Source organism: Onychostoma macrolepis, chromosome 08, assembly GCF_012432095.1.
Source record: "Onychostoma macrolepis isolate SWU-2019 chromosome 08, ASM1243209v1, whole genome shotgun sequence".
Lineage (NCBI taxonomy): Eukaryota > Metazoa > Chordata > Actinopteri > Cypriniformes > Cyprinidae > Onychostoma > Onychostoma macrolepis.
In genome coordinates this window covers 18726216-18746802 of record NC_081162.1, presented here as the reverse complement: position 1 = coordinate 18746802, position 20587 = coordinate 18726216, and the positions used below count along the sequence as shown (strand labels likewise).

General features: G+C 37.4%; 2 protein-coding genes across 4 annotated transcripts; one reads left to right on the top strand and one right to left on the bottom strand.

The window, feature by feature from the left end:
- Positions 1-171: 171 nt before the first annotated feature.
- On the bottom strand, positions 172-14233 carry edem3 (ER degradation enhancer, mannosidase alpha-like 3). Of its 3 annotated transcripts, XM_058785337.1 has the most exons (21): positions 13015-14233; positions 12876-12921; positions 11587-11687; positions 11453-11492; positions 11238-11350; positions 10970-11120; positions 9920-10054; positions 9324-9429; positions 9105-9202; positions 8432-8557; positions 8265-8348; positions 8078-8161; positions 7787-7911; positions 7445-7619; positions 7211-7356; positions 6847-6991; positions 6454-6645; positions 6138-6303; positions 4621-4806; positions 4388-4435; positions 172-1357 (listed from the first exon to the last, which is right to left on the bottom strand). In XM_058785337.1, the coding sequence occupies exons 1-21, from the start codon at positions 13125-13127 to the stop codon at positions 1059-1061; spliced, it is 2679 nt and encodes an 892-aa protein (XP_058641320.1). In that variant the 5' UTR covers positions 13128-14233; the 3' UTR covers positions 172-1058. The 3 variants fall into 3 exon arrangements, with proteins under 3 accessions (XP_058641320.1, XP_058641323.1, XP_058641321.1); XM_058785340.1 differs by lacking the exon at positions 8078-8161; XM_058785338.1 differs by lacking the exon at positions 4388-4435 and having other exon boundaries at positions 13015-14231.
- A 1045-nt stretch (positions 14234-15278) lies between these two features.
- On the top strand, positions 15279-19467 carry npl (N-acetylneuraminate pyruvate lyase (dihydrodipicolinate synthase)). Its single transcript, XM_058784888.1, has 12 exons — positions 15279-15412; positions 15520-15593; positions 15693-15766; positions 15871-15958; positions 16346-16403; positions 16634-16709; positions 16799-16891; positions 17047-17195; positions 17302-17348; positions 18073-18157; positions 18277-18316; positions 18528-19467. The coding sequence occupies exons 2-12, from the start codon at positions 15526-15528 to the stop codon at positions 18671-18673; spliced, it is 924 nt and encodes a 307-aa protein (XP_058640871.1). The 5' UTR covers positions 15279-15412; positions 15520-15525; the 3' UTR covers positions 18674-19467.
- Positions 19468-20587: the final 1120 nt, after the last annotated feature.

Here is a 20587-nt window from a genome sequence, read left to right as displayed (position 1 = left end):
CAACATTTGGTGCTACGCCCCTGGATGCAACAGCCTAACTGCTGCTTTAAAGGAGGAAAATGAATTTATCACATGCGCAAGTTCATAACGCTAAAATTTAATCAAGGTCCCCCTTCCCCCTATAAATATTACACATGATAGAAAGCCTATCCAATAAAAAGGAAGCATATATTAAAATTTTCAATCAATTTTATTGAGCTTATCACGTTTCACGCCCTCTGGCATGGTCTCCCAGTCAATTAATTAGCTATTGGGCGCAATGGAGCAGTGGCGCCCTCTGGCGGATCCTTCAGGATGCTTCGCACGCCTCCTTCATCCTTGGAAAAAAGTCTGTCACTGACATGCAAAGTTGTCATCCGTGGTCCTTTAATGCTTTTCTTTGAAAACACTGACCTCATTATAAAGTCATATTAGCTGGACTGAATGTGTAAGACCGTTAAATACTTAATGCAGAAGGCTGGAAGAAGCATTTTTGACTTGCAGGAGGTTTGTTTGTTTGGCTCCCAGGCTGATTCACTTATTAATCAAAAACAATAAACATACATACAAACACTCAAACATACACATATATCATTCCATAAAGTTCTTCGTTTTTTTTCTTTTTCAGACCCTGCAAACTGAGACAAGAACCGTCTATGAACCCTATTGCAAAAAAGCAATTCATCACAGTTAAACCAGCCATTAAAGTAATCAATCCTTCAGATGATTCATCAGCACTGATGATTTAAGCCTGCGCTTCAATAATCAGGGAATCCATTTGTTAGAAGGAAGACAAAAACAGGAGTGATTGTGCGTCCTAAGCATGTAGAGAAAGAGACAAGTGGTAATGTGTTGGTGAGATCTGGAATAACAGTTTTTCAGCGTTCGGTTGAAGAAAACAGGAAAGAAGTGAATCGGAAAGAAAAGCCCCTGAGAACTGGCTGTAGAACTGGCTGAGCTCTTCGAGTCAGAGTTCTTAATCACGCCTGTCTGATATATTGACCCTATTCGACAGAACTGACTTCTCAGTCTGTGCTATGGCTGGGACAACCTAGCGGAGTCCGAGATGGAGGGGAATGTCAAAGCTCATCCTTCTCCATCTGCTTAAACGCTTCCAAGTCCTCCTGCCAATCAGCCATCAGCGAGTCCACCGACTGGCTGCTGGAATCTTCGTCCACCGCAGGTTCCTCCCCTACATCCACGGAGACATAGCTTCCAAGTCCCTCTGCTGGCTGAACCGACTCTTGTGCTACGACTGAGTCGTCTGTTCTCTGTTCCTGAGTAGTTACTTGTGATTGGTCCACAGGTTCCGAAGAGGCGGGAGAAGTTTGGTCTTTCTCCCCTGTGGAGCAGTCCTCTTCTTCTGCTCCAACCATACCTTGAAAAAGAGGTCAGTTAAAAACAGTTAAAACAAAACCTAGCAGACCACATGAGGTGTGGAGAATGATGACATGTTGTCACCCAGAAACATGCAGATTTTAAGTGAACTTGCACTAATACAAGTCCATAAACGTTTGGTGTGTTCACGTCCTCCTGGGTCCGTATAGAGTGCTGCAGCCTTGACGTCAAAACACAGAAAACTAATTTGCCATGGGTTCCCACAAGACTTTCCTAAGGTAACGTTTTGCCCTACAATATAAATTGCACACATTCATACCCCAAACGTTCTTATGTAGTTACTTGATACAAACGTATGTTTTTATAAAAACAAGCATAACTGCTTCAAAATTTGCATTTTCAGTATAGGTGTGTGTAATTCACATCGTAGAACAAAACATCCAAGTTTTGACAAATTATATTTGCCACAGAACTGGTTTTATTCATAAACTGAAAAATGCCTTTGTAAAAACCCATTTCAAATTAGTTTATTTATCTTTAAGCACTCTATTAGAGTTAGGAAGTCAAAATTACAACATCAGGTGCTTTCAACCCATTTTCTTCGAAGCAAGATGCTGGTATACCTTTTCTACCAAAAAATAAATAAATAAATTTTTAACACTTCTTGTGCAAAATGATGACTAAAGAATGTGCATCTGGTGTAGGGATGGGTATCGTTAAGGTATTAACGGTATTACTACTCTTACTGATACTGCTTATCGATCCGGTACTTTAACGGTATTTATCGGTACTTTTTGTTTTATATATATATATATATATATATATGAATGAGACAGATTAGGAGCTGGATTAACATTGCTTTATATTCTGAAATGTAAAATAAATATTTAATTAAATTAATATAAAACATCAATTTGTAAATGCACCAGTGTGCAGGCATTTTTAGTGTTTTATATACATAAGATACAGTAAGAACATGAACAAAGAAACAAAGTAAAACAAACCAACAAATACAATAAAACAAATATACAAATTAAATGAAATGAAATAAACAGTGCTTTCATTTTTCCATGAAGGTCTACTAACATTAATGTTCAGGTAAGTAATAGCTACAAAAGAAATCTAAAAGTAATCAAACGTAAAACAAAAAAATTAAAATGTAAAATAACACTGTATAATTTTCACTGTATGTATTGATAGATTAATGCTTATTAAAGCTATAACGTTATTCAGATTAAGAGCTGTGGGTGATTTTCTCTTTGCATTTTGTTATTTAACATTGATGGCCCAAGCACCAGTCTGTCACTTTAAGACAAAATATTGACACACATCGGATTTTCTCCCAACTGATCTCGTCCACTTAAGACATAAACTGTGTTTAAGTGAATACTCGTAGCTGGCCATTTTGACATTTTGTGTGCATTTGATCGTTTGGATGCGCCTGAAGCTCAAAGTGTAATCTGCTTGTCCGTTTTGGAGCGGCGCGCACACATTTCATCCTGGGGAACAGCGTCTCGCGCTGATTGTGCTTTCAACGTTTTATTATCAAACATGTCCCGCAATGTAGCAGCAGTAAAGACAGCATTTTACAATAATCACCGATTGAGCTGATTCTGACGTTAAGTTTTGGTTAGGGAGGAACGAATGCGCACCGCTGTAAAGGGAAGGAAGTTGTGCTAGAAGAAACGCGGCTATAATACTTAGAAGCCAAAATCGAAATAAAAAAATAATAAACTAAGCTTAATATAACAGCCACAGGCCTAAAGCATAAGCAGATGTTTGAATAGTTAGTTCTCTCTTCTATCATAATTAAACAGGGCTTTCATGTTGCACGTGCTGAAACTCCTCCGCGTAAGCGCGTTCTCGTTTCTGAATTGCGAATAGCAAAAATGTATCATAGACAGATGTTTGAATATTATTGCACATAAAAACAGCTGGCAACTCTGGTGAAATATAATTTGCATAATAATGTGTATATATAGTAACAATAAATGTATGTGTGTTTTCTTGATTTCTCCAGTACCGACAGCAGAACCGATAACGTCAGAGTTTATCGATACTCCGGTCTTTCATAATTTAGCCCCGAGACCGATTTAATACCGGGTTTCGGTACCCATCCCTAATCTGGTGTGCTTTTGCTTTATGTTTTTCTTCAGTTTATGCAAGTGCTGTAAATTGAATTCTATATTTGTTATATATTCTGTTATGCACGACTATCGTTTTTAAACACTATTTACACCTGGTATTAAGATGCGCTTTCAGTGATACAATCACAAGTGATCAGCCGAGATGCATTTACACCTGGTTGTTGTGTGTTTAAATATCTCTTCTGTGACCACTTGTGTTTGGATTTTGTCCAGACCCTCCCCTCGTTTCATCACACGGTTATTTTGTGGAAGTGCTGAGTATGGCGCCCAAATACGACTGAATGGAGGAAGTATTACGCTGCTTATAAGCGTGCGAGAAAAAGGAAGCAAATGGTAATGTGGATTCCAATTATAATCAAGTTGGAGTAAATTATTTTGGTGCACTTTCTCAAACGTCCCATAGTGCTCACGTGTTGGATCAGTGGGCAGAAAGTAGGTGGTTTTTTGTGACTGTTCGAACACATTCTACCACATAAGTGTCTACGCTATGAAATAAATCTGGTTGAATTAGTTTTTTCTACTACCACTGGAAAGTGGTCAGAAGTGAACAAGTTCAAAATGTTTTAGACTCCATCTACACCTGTATTTAATGTTTTCCACTTGAGATCTGACCGACGAAAACACATCTTAATACCAGGTGTAAACAGATCCTTAACTAGGTTTAATTGTAAAAGAAAAATCATCATTTAGTTCATTTCAATAAATTTACCATTAGTAGAGACACTGCATCTATTTTCTTGCCATATTTTCTTACTGACATGCCTCCAACTCAGAAACTCAGGGCCTAAAGAAAGTTTAGAATTTCCTACTTGGTGATAGCATTTATTTTCATTCAACCAGTAAATATGATCTTTGCAACATGACTCATTAAAAACAAGTGGGTTTGATGCATGAAGGGAAACCCATAGAGGAGGGGTACTTACTGCCATCCAACAGGGCGCCCGGGAGGGCTTTCCCCTTAAATATGGATTCTGCTCATCCAAGAAGGTAGGGAAAAAAGTAGTGGAAAGGGAAAAGAGTTACAAACACAGAGGGAAAGAGTAATAAAGGAAGAATAATTAGAAAGGAATGGAAGTACTAAGTAGATGATGCAACGTGTACCACCTTCCTCACATATTAACATTTTCTCATATTCAAGTCTTAGAAAGTGTCTCACCTCTGTCTCTAGCTTTATCACTGAGCAGCACCTCCACCTCCCTGTACTCTTTTAGAGCCTCCAACAGGATGTTACCCTCTTTGTGGAACAGGAAAAGAAGTGGTAAAGTGACATCATCAGTGTTCCGACCATCTCCCGCCATTTGGAACAATGGAGCCGTATCACTGCTGCTGCCCTCATTGTCATCTAAACAGAAACGACAATAAAAGAGAGAGAAAATAATACTAAGACTGATTTATTCTGTAGAAAACAGTGTTGATATTTGAAATTTGAATAAATTAAAAAGAGACTTAAACTTAAAAAAAAACATAAGAAAATTATAAATGTTGTTTTGGCAATTAACTAAAATAAAATAAGTTGAAGCTGAAGTACTAAATTAAAAATACATTAAAGCTACACTCTAGAAAACAAAATTGTGCTATATAGCACTAAAAGTGGTTCTTGGCTCGTAATCATAGGGGAACCACTTTTGGTGCTATACAGCAACATATCTTTAAAGGTGTTATACAGCACCTTTGTCAAATGGTGCTATGTAGAACCACAAGAGGTGCCAAGTTGCATTGTATTTCTTCAACAAAAATGGTGCCAAACAGCACCAACAGTGGTTCTTTGGCTTGTAAAGAACCTTTAAAGGGGCTTAACAGGTTCTTTGTACGGCAGTGGTGTTATATAGCCCCTCAGTCACGCCAAAGAACCGGTGAAGAACCACTGAAGAACCACTAAAGCACCAAGATTTGGAGCTATACAGCACCGAAAGTGGTTCCCCTATGATTATGAGCCAAAGAACCACTTTTACTGCTATATAGCACCATTTTGTTTTAGAGTGTATTCTGAAAAGAAAAAAAAAACTAATAAAAAATTACATAAAATTACTAAAACTACAATGAAAACTGAAAATACAAAAAATAAAGATAATTCAAAACTAGTGCTTGTCAAATGTTTAATCGTGATTAATCGCATCCAAAAAAAAAGTTTTTGTTTACATAACGTGTGTGTGTGCTGTGTATATTTATTATTATGTAAAATAGCACTGGTACAAAGGCAATAAAAATATTATAATGAATCATTTTAAGCAGCCATGGTCAAATATAGTCCATTAACTAAATCGGGGGTTTTTAAACAGGGGCCCACAAAAGGGTTTTAGGCAGGTCAGTGGAAAATATGAGAGAAAAAAATACTAAAAGGGCTGATTTTGAGGCTGTCAATTTAACTGTAAAACTGCTTTAGAAAAATTTTAAAATATAAAGTGCTATATCAAGGAATCTGAATTTAACAGTGTCACATGTAACATTAATTGGGGGGGGGAAATACACTGTCAACTTAATAAAAACTAAATATTTTCCAGATAATATTTTAATATTTTGCTTGGGTTTCAGTAACAACGTAAAGGCCACCTATTTAAGTTTGTTTAGCGGGAGAGTTCTTTGTGAGGAAATCATTACATTTAGGGGACACTGGCATGAAAAATACTGAAAACTCCTGAACTAGGTGACTTGACTCAATGAAACATATCTCACCTATGACAATGCCTCCGATGGCCCCAGCTTTCTGAATGTGCCTGGCCTTTTCTGCAAACATGCACTGGCCTCTTTGCAGCAGAGCGATGCGGCCTGCCACAATTTCACCGTTACTCAACTCAGAACAGCCGTTATAGGGCTCCGCTATGGTTACGAACCCACGCACCTGAGGGAGAAGGAGAAAGAGCACAAAATACACAGTATAGCATGACTAAAAAAATTTATACCCTGTAGCAAGAACAAACCAAGAACAACACCGAAATAGCCAAAAAAGCGAGAAAGTTCATAATAAAAGGTCACAGTTAATCATACTCACTCCAGAACTGCTTTTGGAAAGATCCATTCCAAACTGCGCAGGGCCTGCGGTCAGAACCACTCTACCAAAAAAGGGGTGCGAAACAATCTGAACAGCTCGCGGAGGAAGCTGCTCTTTCTGCTGCTGGCTGGATAGCTCCATCATTTCCTGCATGAAACGCATGCCATCTTCTGCAGCGACTGCGCTCACCGCCTATAGTGAGGAAGAAAGGGAAATTTAGTTTAAATCTATAAATTCAAATTACAACTTATATAGTATAATTCCTTTATTATTTATAATATAATATAATATAATATAATATAATATAATATAATATAATATAATATAAGTGTTTAAAACTGTTGCCTTAATAAAAATAAAATAGTGTTAAAAAGATAAACACAGGGTTGGTACCTGTGTGGCATGTTGAACGAGTTGTACTCTGCCATCCTTCAAATGGATGAGACTGACACCCATCCGCCTCAGCAGCTCCAGATGTTCAGGGTTATTGGCCATGAAGTCTTGAGCCCTAAGAGGAGGACGTCCCATACCAGGTTCTCTGCAAAAGACAGATGAAAAGAAAACATTAAATATCTTCTTGCAAATGTCCTATAATTTCAAACTGAGCACTTGTTTTTTTTTTTTTTAAATAGAGCATCTGTGTATATTATAGCTGTAACGTATTAATTCTAAATAATATGTATATCTAATTTATATAATATAAAATGGCGTAAAATGCTATTTAAACGTAGACCAGCTGGTTATATCACTTTCTCACCGATGAGTGGTTGGCCGCGGACAACTCTTATCCACCGCACTCCTGATTGGTTCACGGAGATTGCGTGGGAAGGCGGGATCAGGAAAGAGTAGGCGGGTGTTAGGGCAAGTCCACTCAAAATTTGAGTCATCAAGCTCCTCTCCAGCCTGAGGTGACAGAAAAATAGTATATCAACATTTGATACATTTAAAGCACACAAACAGTAAAAACTGCTATGGCGCTGATGTGCAGTACCATATTGTTTACTAAAGGGGGCGCCTTTGAGTTTGAAGCAGTGGAGAGGGAAAGAGGCAGCAGATGAGCTTCTGTGGTAAAGACGTAGTCCTCCACATTAAAAGGCAAATCCTCCTCCTCAGCAAACAACAGGAACAGGTACTTAAACATCTCCGCCAGGAAAAACGAGTCCATGCTGAAACATGTGGGTGGTGACGAAGAGAAATAAATATGCCATGAGACAGCCCATAACCACTCTTCACTCATAAACACTCCCTTCACAAAATCTTCTCAAACTATTTTTACAAAAATATTTCATATAAACCAACATCCTCTTTAATACCCACAAACTCCTGCTCTTACCGGTCCTCGTGACTCCCTGTTCTCACATCCTTCATAGCAGCGAAGCCACAGGGAACCCGAGCGAACCGGTTCAGGTTCTCCAGTATGGTGCGGCCCACCTCCAAGTAATATGGATCTCTGGTTGCCTTCAGATGAAATGAATCATTTGTATTGTCTCAATGGTTTACAGCATTAAAGTACATGGTCAAATGCACTACAGCAGGAGCAGTGCAGCGTGAAGGAAGTTGATGAGAAGGAAAATTATGTGAGTGAATGAGATGTTGTATTGAGAACTCAGTGACACCTCTGTACCTTATAGAGGAAGTAGGTGCTTTCTGCAAACTCTGGCCGGAGGGGGTGCTGAGCCCAGTGAACCCTGAAATCGGTGGTGAAGGCCTGGCGAGACAGTACGTGAGGGGGTGGGCCAAAGTCAAGAAGAGTTTGTAAACCACAGACGTTGAAGAAATTGAAAAGACAGACCGAAGAAAAGAGGATATACCTCAGGGAGGAAGTTGTGTTTCTTGGTAACCTGATAAAGCATTTCATGCGTCTCTATGGCTGGCCGGATATCCCCCTTTAACACCTGTAATGAGCAGAAAGGAACAGAGCTCCCACGTGTGGATTTTCATGACTGAATGAAAACAAGACTGATTATTGATTACTCACCTGCAATCCAGGGAAAAAGGCAAGCAAGGAGTCCATCCAGGTGCGAGCTGGCAGCAGGGGTTTGTGGATGTGGACGTCCAGTAGCAGAGGAGGTTGGCTGATGTACTTCATAATGGATGCATAGTGCTGAAATACATACCAAACAAACACAATTCATGAATACAGACGAGATAAAGAAACCTGCTATATCAAGTTATTTTAGATCCTACAGCTGTGGGCAACAATATATAATGTCACACTCCACGGCTTCTGTTCTGAATAATGATCAATTATAAAATAAATACAATATTAATATTAATACAATGTCTGAAAAATATATACAAATAATAATTAAAAATGGTCAAATATACAACCTACTCCAGCCTACTAAAATAAACAGAAAAAAATAGTACATAAGACAAAAAGTCTACACATACACATGCATTTGAAATTATGAAAGTGAATGGATTCTCTTCAAAGTCAACATGAAATTGTGTTTGAAACCCATTTAAGGGTAAAAAAGGCGTCCATCTGCGATTGATTGGATTACCACAGTTATGACAGATGTGTGGAGAAAAGGGGTTAAAAAATAAGACTGCTTGATGGCGCAAACTGAAAAGGAAATTCATTTCAGTGGTGCTGCAAGCTATTACAGGATTCTAATGACTTTAACAAAAGAATGACAGATACTCACAGTGTTAAAGCGCTGCAGAAATCGATCATCTCCAAGTAATATATAAGCCTTCATTAAGTACTCATAATAGGAATCTATGCCTGCCCCAACTCCGCTGTCTGTTAAGGAAACAATTACAAAAAACATCATGATTCAGACTTGACTTTTCCCTAATTGGTCCGTATATAAGCACGTTTGTTTCATGTCTTGGGTGGGTTGTTGGGTATGATTCAGTCTCACCTCTGCGGACCCACTCTCCTGAGTGGATATTGATGGTTGTTCCCACTAGATTACTGTTCCTCTGTCTCTTTTCCCAAAGGAAGTCAAGAGCTCTTCTCGCATGAGCCTGTAAACAATACAACAGTACACCACCACCTAAATACTGGCCTACATCAATAGATTTAGTCATCGTAAGTCTCTTTCACCACACACAGTGAGAACATTCCTGACCTCATAATACTTTTCATAGTTCACAACAAGTCACGCTAATGTTGTCTTTGTCTTACAGACGGTACAGTTATGTCATAAGAGATCTGTGCTATAATTCTGTAGACAGAATGTGTACAAACATTCCAGGAATCAACACTTCAGGCTGAAATTACGTCAGTGCTTCATTGTTAGTTTGTTACAAAACAATCACAACAGTATTTCCACTTGGTGACCGTAAGGGCTCTAGTCAACATGAATTATACAAAGCGCAAGATTTTCAAACATTTCTCTGTACCCTAAAAATAAATATTTATCTGGAGATTATATAAGGACATTTCCAAATGTTACATCAAAAACTCAACACAATTGTGACATTTGTTCACATTTCCAACATTAGGCTATTTTACCTCAAATGTGGGGTCCCCAGTAAAGCGGCTCAAGGCTGCAAATTCTAGAATGATTGTCCCGGCACAGGCAGTGCAGGTGTCCGTTTCCGTGCCTGTACGGGTCTCGGGTCCACGGACTCCATAACGCAGGTTCACCTGTAAATGCAGGATCAAAAATGCAGTAAAAACAGTAATACTGTAAAATATAATTATGATTTTAAAATAATGCTTTGCATTTAATAGGTTTAAAATGTAATTTATTCCTGTGATGGCCATCACTTCAGTCTTCAATGTCACATGATCATTTTGGTGCTTTTTATGTTGAAAATATTTAGATGCCCGTTTTCATGGAAACTTTAGGATTTTTCACAAATAGAAAATGAAAACAAAAAAAGCATTTATTTCAAATAGAAATCTTTTGTAACATTATAGTATAAATGCCTTTATTGCCATGTGTCCTTGCTAAATAAAAGCATTAATTTATTTCAAGTAAATAATAATTAAATGGGGATTAACATCAAAGTGGACATTATAATTGATATCATTACATAAAAGAAGGTTCAGTTATTAAATCAAAATTATTTGAGAATAAAGAGGTGACTGTCAATGTCACAAGCAATGAAATAAGCATAACTCTAAGCAGGAAATTTGTTTTCTTAGACATTATCTAATTATACAGTTTAGTGGCCATTATAAAAAATGATCACAGAATGTTGTGATGAACCAATCAGAATCAGGTATTCCAGATATGTCTGCAATAAGTTAGTGAGTATATAAAGCAAAACTGTACGTCTGTATAATAAACTAACAGCAACTGGGAAAGGGGTGGCCATGCTGATGATGAGATTGTGCAGCCATTGTGGGAAGTCACAGAGTTCATTTGCAGACTTCAAGGCAGACTTCAACAAAGCACTGCTACGATCAGAACAGCCGAGATTCAAAACAAGAGAAATAATGCTCTAAACAAGACCATTGCATGTCCAAAAAGACTGGAAGAGGGACATATTTCTGTTCCAGTGATGACATTTTGATCATTCATATTGTATATGCAACATGTGTGCAATTACTCACTCTAGGGTAAGGCAGGCCACTGCTGGTGTTAAATGCAGGCAGCAGTCTGAGTCCAAGATCTTTGGCCATGTGCAGCAGCTCGTCCTGGTACCAGACCATTTGGCCACTTTCTTTCAACATGACAGCCATGGAATGGCCTCCCAGTAGTCCACTATGGAGAACAGTAGAGTTTTAAACAACCAAAAAGGCCACAATTTACTCTGGGTTCAAAAATGTAGTCTTTTACTCTGTCAGCCCATTTTGAAACTCTAACAGATGCCTTACTCACCCCAGCACCCGGATGTTGGTCTCAAATACGGACACCACGATGTCATTATCCAACCGTACATCCGCCACCACTCTCCTCACCGCCTCCTCAAACTCCACCGTCTTATTTAACAGCTGTGAGATGTCAGAGCAGGTCATGAGCAAACAACCCTGGGTTTGACTGTACATATTGAGTGTTTGTATTAGGTTTCAAGTTCTGTTTGAGATGTTACTCACTGCAAGAGTGTCAAGAGTGTCGATGAGGGTGAGGGAGAACCTGAAGGAACAGAAAAACATGTTTTCATCTCTGTCTTTCTTCAAAAAGAAATTTCTACACCTCTCCATCTTTATTTTCTCTCCAACAGACTTACTTCCCCAGGGCATCATCTATATCCCCTCGACTGGGCTCTAGTCCACGTACTCTCCCACGGCAAGTCAAAGGCATCAGCTCATCTGCGGGGTAGGCATGGTCCTGTCAAAACAGAGATGAAATGGGATGAAATCAGGCAGATTTGAATTATAATGCTGTTCTCTCAAACATGAATCTGTCTCCCCTATCCTCGCCATCCTCCTGTGCATGTTTTTGTTTTGTTTTTTTAAACTGGAGGTTATCGCATTTCAGTTTCACACATCTTATGTTTCCAACCTGCTTAGAGACACTTCTGGGCATAACAGAGGCTTCTGGGAAGTATTTTACACTGTTTAGGAACATTTATTGGCAAACCAGCGATGTTAACGGGATAATCTAAATTAAAATTCTGGCTTCATTTACTCACACTCATGTCCAAATTTATATTACTTTATTTCTTCAGTGGAACTTGAAGATATTTTAAAGAACATTTCAACTGTTTTTGTCCATACAATGAAGTGGAGTCCAAAACAACACTTGACTGACTTTCATTGTATGGAGCAGAAAAAAATCTAAATCCTTTTTATGTTTCATGGAAGAAAGAAATGTAGTAACACCTGTTTTAATGTGCTGTAGTTACATCTGTCACATGTATTTACAGTAATTACTATATTCTTACTAGTAGCAATAAAGCATACATAATTACATAATTACAATTAAAAATAAACCAATACCTAAACTTATGGTAATTGTTGTTACTCAGAACTTATTTGTGTAAAGATTTTTTGTTTAAAGATTGATTGGAAGATTTTTTTTAAAGATATTAATACATTTATTCAGCAAGGATGCATTCAATTGACCAAAAACAACAGTAAAAACATATTTAAAGATACAAAATATTTCTATTTCAAATAAATGCTGTTCTGCTGTTTGCATCTTTAGAAAAAATGCATCACAGTTTCCACAAAAATATTAAGCAGCACAATTGATTTCAATATTGACAACAGAAGAAATGTTTCTAGAGCACCAAATCAGCATATTAGAATGATTTGTAACGCTGAAGACTGGAGTAATGGTTGCTGAAAAAATTCAGCTGAAACTCCATCACAGGAACATTTAAAAAAATATATATATTAAAATAGAAACCATTTAATTAAAATGTATAATAATATTTCACAATATTACTGTTTTTACTGTATTTTTGCACAAATTAACGCAGCCTTGGTAAGCATAAGAGACTGGAACAGTAGCATTAAAATTTCCTTGTACCCAACTGTTAACAAAGAAAGTTACCAGTCACTGTGTACATACCATGTAGTTTTGATAAGCGTGGTCAAACATTTCCAGCACTTGGTTCCTGAGAAGCAAAGACATTTCTCAAATAAAGAAAACTTTCAGAATCATACAGCAAGCAAGTCATAATTTTGCGTTTCCTCACACAGATCCATACCTCAGTTTATGCTTCTCATCTCTACTCATGGACTCTGACAAACTGATGGAGGTTCCCATAAAAAACAGCAGCAAAAAAGCAGGCAACATTGTTGCAAAATGAAGCATCCACATGGCTCAAATCCACTGGTTTCACAATGGACTTCACGTAGATGAAGACACCTTAGGCAGGTGTCTGAGTCAACTTTTCCTATCTTATATGTGTTTATTTAGCACCAAGTTAGAGTTCATCCACCTCCGGTCCATCATTTTCAAATGTAATGTCAAAAAACATAATGCAGGGAAGATTTAGCAACACCCACAGCATTTGAATAGATACACTGTTCCAGCTCAATAACTTTACAGTTCCTGTTCTTATCTGAACGTCTCACTTGGATGAATGCCGCTCTGGTGCATTTCTGAGATGCTTCTAGTGTCTATTACAAATTTACTAAGGAAGAAAGAACGATCAAGTCAAATTTTCCTCACACAAAGTCCTGTCGTTAGTGTTACTCAGCCAATTGCTGTTGTCTCACCTGCCTGTCACCTTGATAACACGTTGGCACCCATGTGACACGTCTGCATGCTACACTCATCACCTACAAAACAACAACAAAACTGCATCACTGTAGATCCCCAGCAGAGACAGGCTCAAGAGGAGCTCCAGACGGGGCCATGGAAAAAGATGCTTCGTCTCTAATAGCAACCATCACCATGGGTGACACGATCAGCAGTTTAAATCCCCAGAAAGAAGGAGATAAAGCATCGTATTGATCCTATTAAAACTGATAGCAATTAGATAAATAGTATGCGTGTCCCAATGCCATCTTCGTGATACTAAAAACAAGTTTAAACCATGTAGAAAATGCTACGGCGTTATTAAATAATAAAATATCCAGCGAAATGTTGTTGTCACGACGATATGATGAAGAAAAAAAGATTTATTAACCCGTCACGCTTTGTTGTTTAGCTCGCCGGCTAACCCGTCGATGACAGTTCGGCAGTACTGGACATAATGTTATTGAGGCAGAAACGCTGCTGAAACTAGCGGAAAGACCATCTTAAATCTGTTCTTCGATCATCCATGCGTGATTAGAAGGTCCATTCAGCTCTCCGATTCAAACAAATAAAAAATATTCCGTTTAATAGTGATTTTACGGCAGGTTTAATACAAAGGGCCAAAGGTCTCTATCACAATCGCCGAGTGAATGATGATCACCAACAGTCTTACGCCAGATCATAGGAGGACGTCAACATCCGCATCCGGGTATACGCCCCGTAAACAGTGTAATGTAAAAACGACAGTTCCCAGCATGCCTTTCGAGCAAGCATTTTACTTTTACATTATAAAGAAACATTAAATATAAAACAAACATATGTAAATAAAATAGAATAAAAAATAATCAAACAATAAATAATAATTATAATTATTATTACTAGTAGTAGTAACAGTAGTAGTAGTAAAATATTAATATTCTTTGTTCTTGCATCTTACTAAAACTACACTTCGTATGTCTGCTTTAAATTCCTTTCGGTATATATTGTTTGAGTGCATGTGTAAAAATAAAAATAAAAAAATAAATATTCAAATAAAAATACAGTATATTTATGTGTTGTATTTCTTCTTCAGTGTGATTAATTTAATGTCAAATCATATAAAAAATCTGAAAAAGGATTTAGTTGTGTGTTTATACGTAAAATACTGTCTATGAAATTCGCCTCACCAAGACAAAAGAAACAGTGATTTTATTCCAAAAAATGATTAAAATGTATTAAAATAATTAATTTCAGAACAAAGGCAAAGAGAATCCGTGAATTAAAATATTAATAAAATTCTAATATTCTTTGTTATGCATCTTACAAAGATCACACTTAATTTCATTCGGTAATTACTATGTAATACAACTGTGAATTCATTTTATTTATTATATAAATAATTTTTTTTTTTTTTCCAGTTTACATCATTTATTACTCCGGTAAGCAAAATGCTCCAGCCACAATGTCTCTCTCACATGACACGAATGATTTTATAACTAGAATTTAGTTTTATAACTACAGAGTTAAGTCACCCAAATAGGTGAAAGTTAAGTTTTTTTATTAAAAATGTAAAGAATGAAATCCCACCACACCGTATGTATTCATTGCAACATATCTCTTAATGTAATGCATTAAAGGTCCTCTAAATAAAGTAAATGTCTGATTTATCACATATTTTACTTTTCAAGATTGTTGTAGCAACAAGTCTGCGTACGCTTCCTGTTAGGCACGCATCACATGATCGTCTCGTGCAGTGACGTCACTTTCAAACACTCACAGCAGGACAACAGGCGGACAGTCTACGAGGCAGACAGTACAGTACACTGACTGTCAAGTGAAGACTGCCCGAACTTATCAAACGCTTATAGCGAACGAGAGAGAAGGTAAGCGACTTTCTTTTATATCTGGAATGAATTCAAATGTAGTTGGTAGGAATTGCTCAGTAGGCTTAACGTTACGTGATTGACGTTTTCTCAATTTTGTTGTGTAGGCAAAGATGTCTAAAAGCGTAAAAAAGCTCACTGGGCTCGTGGCAGCTACTTTCACACCACTCACTGCAGAAGGGTGAAAGATTTAATTTCTCAATAAAAGTATTACAGAATAATTTGCCTGAGGTGCAGTGATCTGATCATTGATCTGTTTTTCTTCTTTGCTGTTATCCAGTGAGATCAATCTCTCTGTGATTGGATCATACGTTGATTACTTAACAGAGAAGCAGAATGTCAAGAGTGTGTTTAGTAAGTCAAACTACAAGTTAATTTAATCAAAGGTTTTGGGCAATAAGGCAGCCTGTTTTTCTCATTTATATTATTTGTAACCTAAACCACCTTGTTTTTGGTAGTTAATGGCACAACAGGTGAGGGCTGTTCTCTAACTGTGGATGAAAGAAAGCAGCTTGCTGCAGCTTGGTGCCAACATGGAAAGAACAAGTGAGTTATTGCATGTTTCTAGTGTTTATTCAGCTATGGACAATGATTCAACTTTTCTTCTAAGGGGACAGGGGTTAGATACAAATCTAGCTAAACCTTAATTGACAAAAGAGTCAGCCATTCATTGTCTAAAAATGATTAAAATAGCATTTCCAACACAGAATGCTATTTATTCATGTATTTCCTGTGAATCAATTTCATGACTGTGGTGTTGCTAGCAGTTGAGCAACATATGCAGTGGAAATGTTAATGATGTTTCAGGAAAAATGACAAAAAGTTCATTTTCTAAAAGTCCACAAGGCCCAAAGTTGAAGAAACACCATAATTCATATCTTTACTTTTTTCCGTCATTGCCAGAGGTTTAATTTCGTTTATGTGTGTGTTAAGGCTTGAGCAAGTGATTGTTCATGTTGGCTGCTTGAGTATAAAAGACTCTCAAGAACTGGTGAGCACACTTCTTCACATCCCCTTTTATTCACACACATTAACTGCATTTTTCATGCATATACCACTTTTCTTAATGCACATCTCCATTTTCATAACAGAAGCCCCCCAAACTCCTTTTGTCTGATTTATTGCTTATCCATTCGTGTTTCAGCATGTGCAGATAAACAACTTGTTCCCTCCTTGTGACTGTTTGAAAATGCTGAGTGGATGTTTTTTACTTTTCCTCAGGCTCGGCATGCCGCCAGTATAGGGGCTGATGGCATAGCAGTAATCTCTCCTTCCTATATCAAACCCACTAATGCAGGTTTTTACCCCATTTTTCTAAACACTGCATAATTTTTTTTTTTTTTATGTTTCCAACCATGCTTTTAATTGCTCTTTCTCTTTTCACAGATGCATTGAAGTTGTTTATAAAAGAAGTGAGCGCCTTTGCTCCAGATCTTCCAATGTATTATTATCATATTCCAAGCATGACTGGTGTTGCATGTAAGTGCAGCTCCCACACGTCATCATTACTGGCAGTCAAAACACTGACTACTTTGTAAATTCTTTAGAATTGCATAGTACAGAATGAGTCAGATTCGCATGTGAGAGACTGACTCCTGTAGTCCAGTATCTGATTTTCCTTTTATTTTTTTCAGTGGATGCAGCTGATGTGCTAAATGGGATAGAGCAGATGAGCCCCTCATTTCAGGGAGTGAAATACAGTGGGACTGACCTAAGGGATCTCGGACAGTGTGTCCGTTACAGTCAGTCCCATAACTGGTCTGTCATGTTCGGAGTAGATGAGGTATGAAATCCCCTCACTCGTTCATCTACTGCATTTTTCCTGATAGTCTAGCATTGAAAAAATGTGGTTTTAATTTTGTATATTTTGCTTGGAACTTTTTTCGCAGCAACTCTTGGGAGCATTGGTACTAGGTGTTCATGGAGCAGTAGGAAGGTGAGTGCCAACATCATGCCATCTAACTCTTTATCTGGCCTCAGTTGTTATGAATTCATAACCTTTCACTGTTTTTCCTGCTGTGGTGTCGATTTGGTTCTTGCATTCTGTTATTTAGTGGCTGATTTGCTTGTTGGGAGTAGTGTAACCTCAGTTTTGTATTACATTATTATTTTAAAGGAATAGTTCATGCAAAAAAGCTTTCTACATCTTAGATGGCGATTTCAGCAAATTTTCATTTTTGGTTGAAATTTAACACTTCAAACAACTGTATGGATATCTATCAGTTCAAAAGCAACGGATACACATAAAGGTTATGGCTTGACAATAGATTACAGCAAAACCAGTAACTTCTAGACACATTTGAAGCTTCTGGCTCGAGTCTCAGAATTGTGGGTGGTGGGAGTGAATGACCAGCACTTTCTTCCACCCTCAATACCATATCTGAGACGAGACCCTTGAGCAAGGCACCAAACCCCCAACTGCTCCCTGGGCACCACAGCAAAAATGGCTGCCCACTGCTCTGGGTGTGTGTTCATGGTGTGTGTGTGTGTGTGTGTGTGTGTGTGTGTGTTTGCTACTCACTGCTGTGTGTGTTCACTTGGATGGGTGAAATGCAGAGCACAAACCCAAAGTAAGGGACACCATACTTGGCCACACGTCACATGCTTTCCTTTCCTTAATGCTTTGCTGAAGACCATGCAACGCTCTCTGTCCTCTGCAGCACATATAACTACCTCGGACGCATAGTGAACCAGATGCTTGCTGCTTTTGATAATGGCAACCACACACAGACTAGAGCACTGCAGGTACATCCTTCATCCCATTAGTGATGCTTTTGGACCTTATTTTATCAGCATGTTTTTAGGTTTAATGAATTTATATTATTTTAACTACAGAAGTTAATGGTTTGCTTTTCTGTTTACAGTTTGAAATTATGGAGGTTATCACATTTGCTAAGAACCTTGGTGAGTTGATTGTTTTCCACATACATTACCTTTCAAATGTTTGGATTTCTTGAATGTTTTTTTTATTAATTTATTTGATTAAAATAGAATAAAAACAGTAATACTGTAAAATATTATTACAATATTATTTCAAACATCTGAAAAATGTCAGTAAGATTTGATTTTGTTGTGTATAGACGTTTTCATTTTTATTATTATTTACGCTCTGCAGGTTTTGATGTGTCCGTGAATAAGCAGGTGATGAGTGAAGTGTCAGGGTTAGCAATGGGTCCCCCTCGACTCCCGCTGCTGCCATGTCCTGTCTCAAAGGCCCAGGCTATAGCACAGAAAATCAAGGACTTCTCTCAGGGACATTAAAATGAAAGACATTTCATTGAACCTGCCTGAAACTACAAACAAATAATTTGTGGTGTTAGCGAGCTGTAAACTGTACCACATTTTTTACACTACAGTATATTGGTGTACTGTACCTTTTTGTTTTCTCTAATTAATAACATTTAAAATGAAACTAGAAATTTTGGTGAACCTACTTGAATTATCCAACAGAGTTACAAATAATCCTCAGTGTTACTGATTTATTCACACCATGATATACTGGATTTTGTCTACCTAAATACTTTATGAGTTTTGCACGTTTTGTTTGTTCTTATCTTATGTTTTTAAAAGCATACACATATAAAGTCATTTTTTTCTGTTTTTATTGTTTAATACTGTATTGATTACCTTTTAGCTGGTGTTGATGTAATTGTTAACTATCCAAGCTGCTGAGGCAGTGGTTGCTGGACCAGCCATGTCACCATTGTGCCCTTGAGCAAGAATCTTACAAAAGTATTTCTGTGACAAATGATGTTACTCACAGCAAGTGCATCTGTAAGTAATTTTGGATGAATGTCATAGAGATGATGATTTGTATCACAAAATCTATTTCTCTGGAAGTGATATTTTATATATACTCTCAAACAGAATAAGTTCTTTTCAGATTCTATTCAAATGTGAGTGCTGTTGTCCATGAACACTAAATGTTTTTTGGAAAATCACATGCACCACACTGTTTTAATCTCTTGACTTCCTCATGTTTGCAGAAAACTGCTCAAAAAGGGACATTTTTGTATGTTTAATTGGAATGAATAAAAATGATTATTCCTTACTGAAAGCAAGATACTGCGTTGGAGTTCTTTTTCAGCCTCATAATAGCCTGGAATCAAACCACTTTAATTTGAAATTTCTATTTTGATGTCTGTTTAGTCAGTGATGATTTATTTATTTATTGTTTTTTTCTGATTGTTTGGCATTACCTTATTTTCTTCGGCCTTTCCCATTTTTATTTGGGTTGTTAGAGAGCCCTACAACAGGGGTGTCCAGTCCTGCTCCTGGAGGGCCACTGTCTTGCAGAGAACTTCAGCCGCAATTAAACACACTTGAAACCGTTAATCAAGGTCTCACTAAACATACTAGAAACTTCCAGGCAGGTGCGCTGAGGCAAGTTGGAGCAAAACTGTTTGGACACCACCAGCCTAGAAACTGTGAAATTGAGAAGGCATAGAATGTATCTCTCTTTTGGTCTGATTAATCCAGCTGTTATGTCATTGGAATAGCCCACTATTATCTGACTTCCCCCCTGTTCAAGCCTTTGGTGGGAATCTGGCAGAATGATGTGGAACAAATCAAACCTTTTAAGTAAATTAAATTTTCCTGCTTCCTTTGTCTTTTAGTTTAATTTCATAATCTCCCATAAACAGCATCTCATATAAAACATTCCATTTTTTTTTTTTTTTGATCATTCAAAAAAACTGAATGAAAATGAAGTATTGATTTTTTTTGTTTTGTCTTAAATATCTGTATGTGTGAAAAACAGTGTCGGAGGGGTATGGTTCATGTTTCACTACTATCTCAGCAGGACACATCCTAGACTGCACTATCATCACCTAATCATTTGTTTTACTGCTGACTCAACAGTCTGACTGAAACAAGCGCAGTATTTCAAAGTACATGAAATTATCATTGATCAGCGGCAGCAGCAGGAACAACATTAGCAATTTCCTTCCGGTGAGAATACAAGTAAAGATAACTAAACTGTGTCTGAAACAGACACCTCAGCTCTTTAAAATTCAGGTCATGACCACGTTTCTTGTAGAAAAAGCTGCCTGACTACAAATTAGAGACTGTTTTTCTTTAACTGGACACATAGTGTAGATATCCTTTAAATTACTTTTGTAACATCTCATGTTGTTATCAATAAAGTGTTTTTGATCCTTGGAGAGTGTCTGGTAC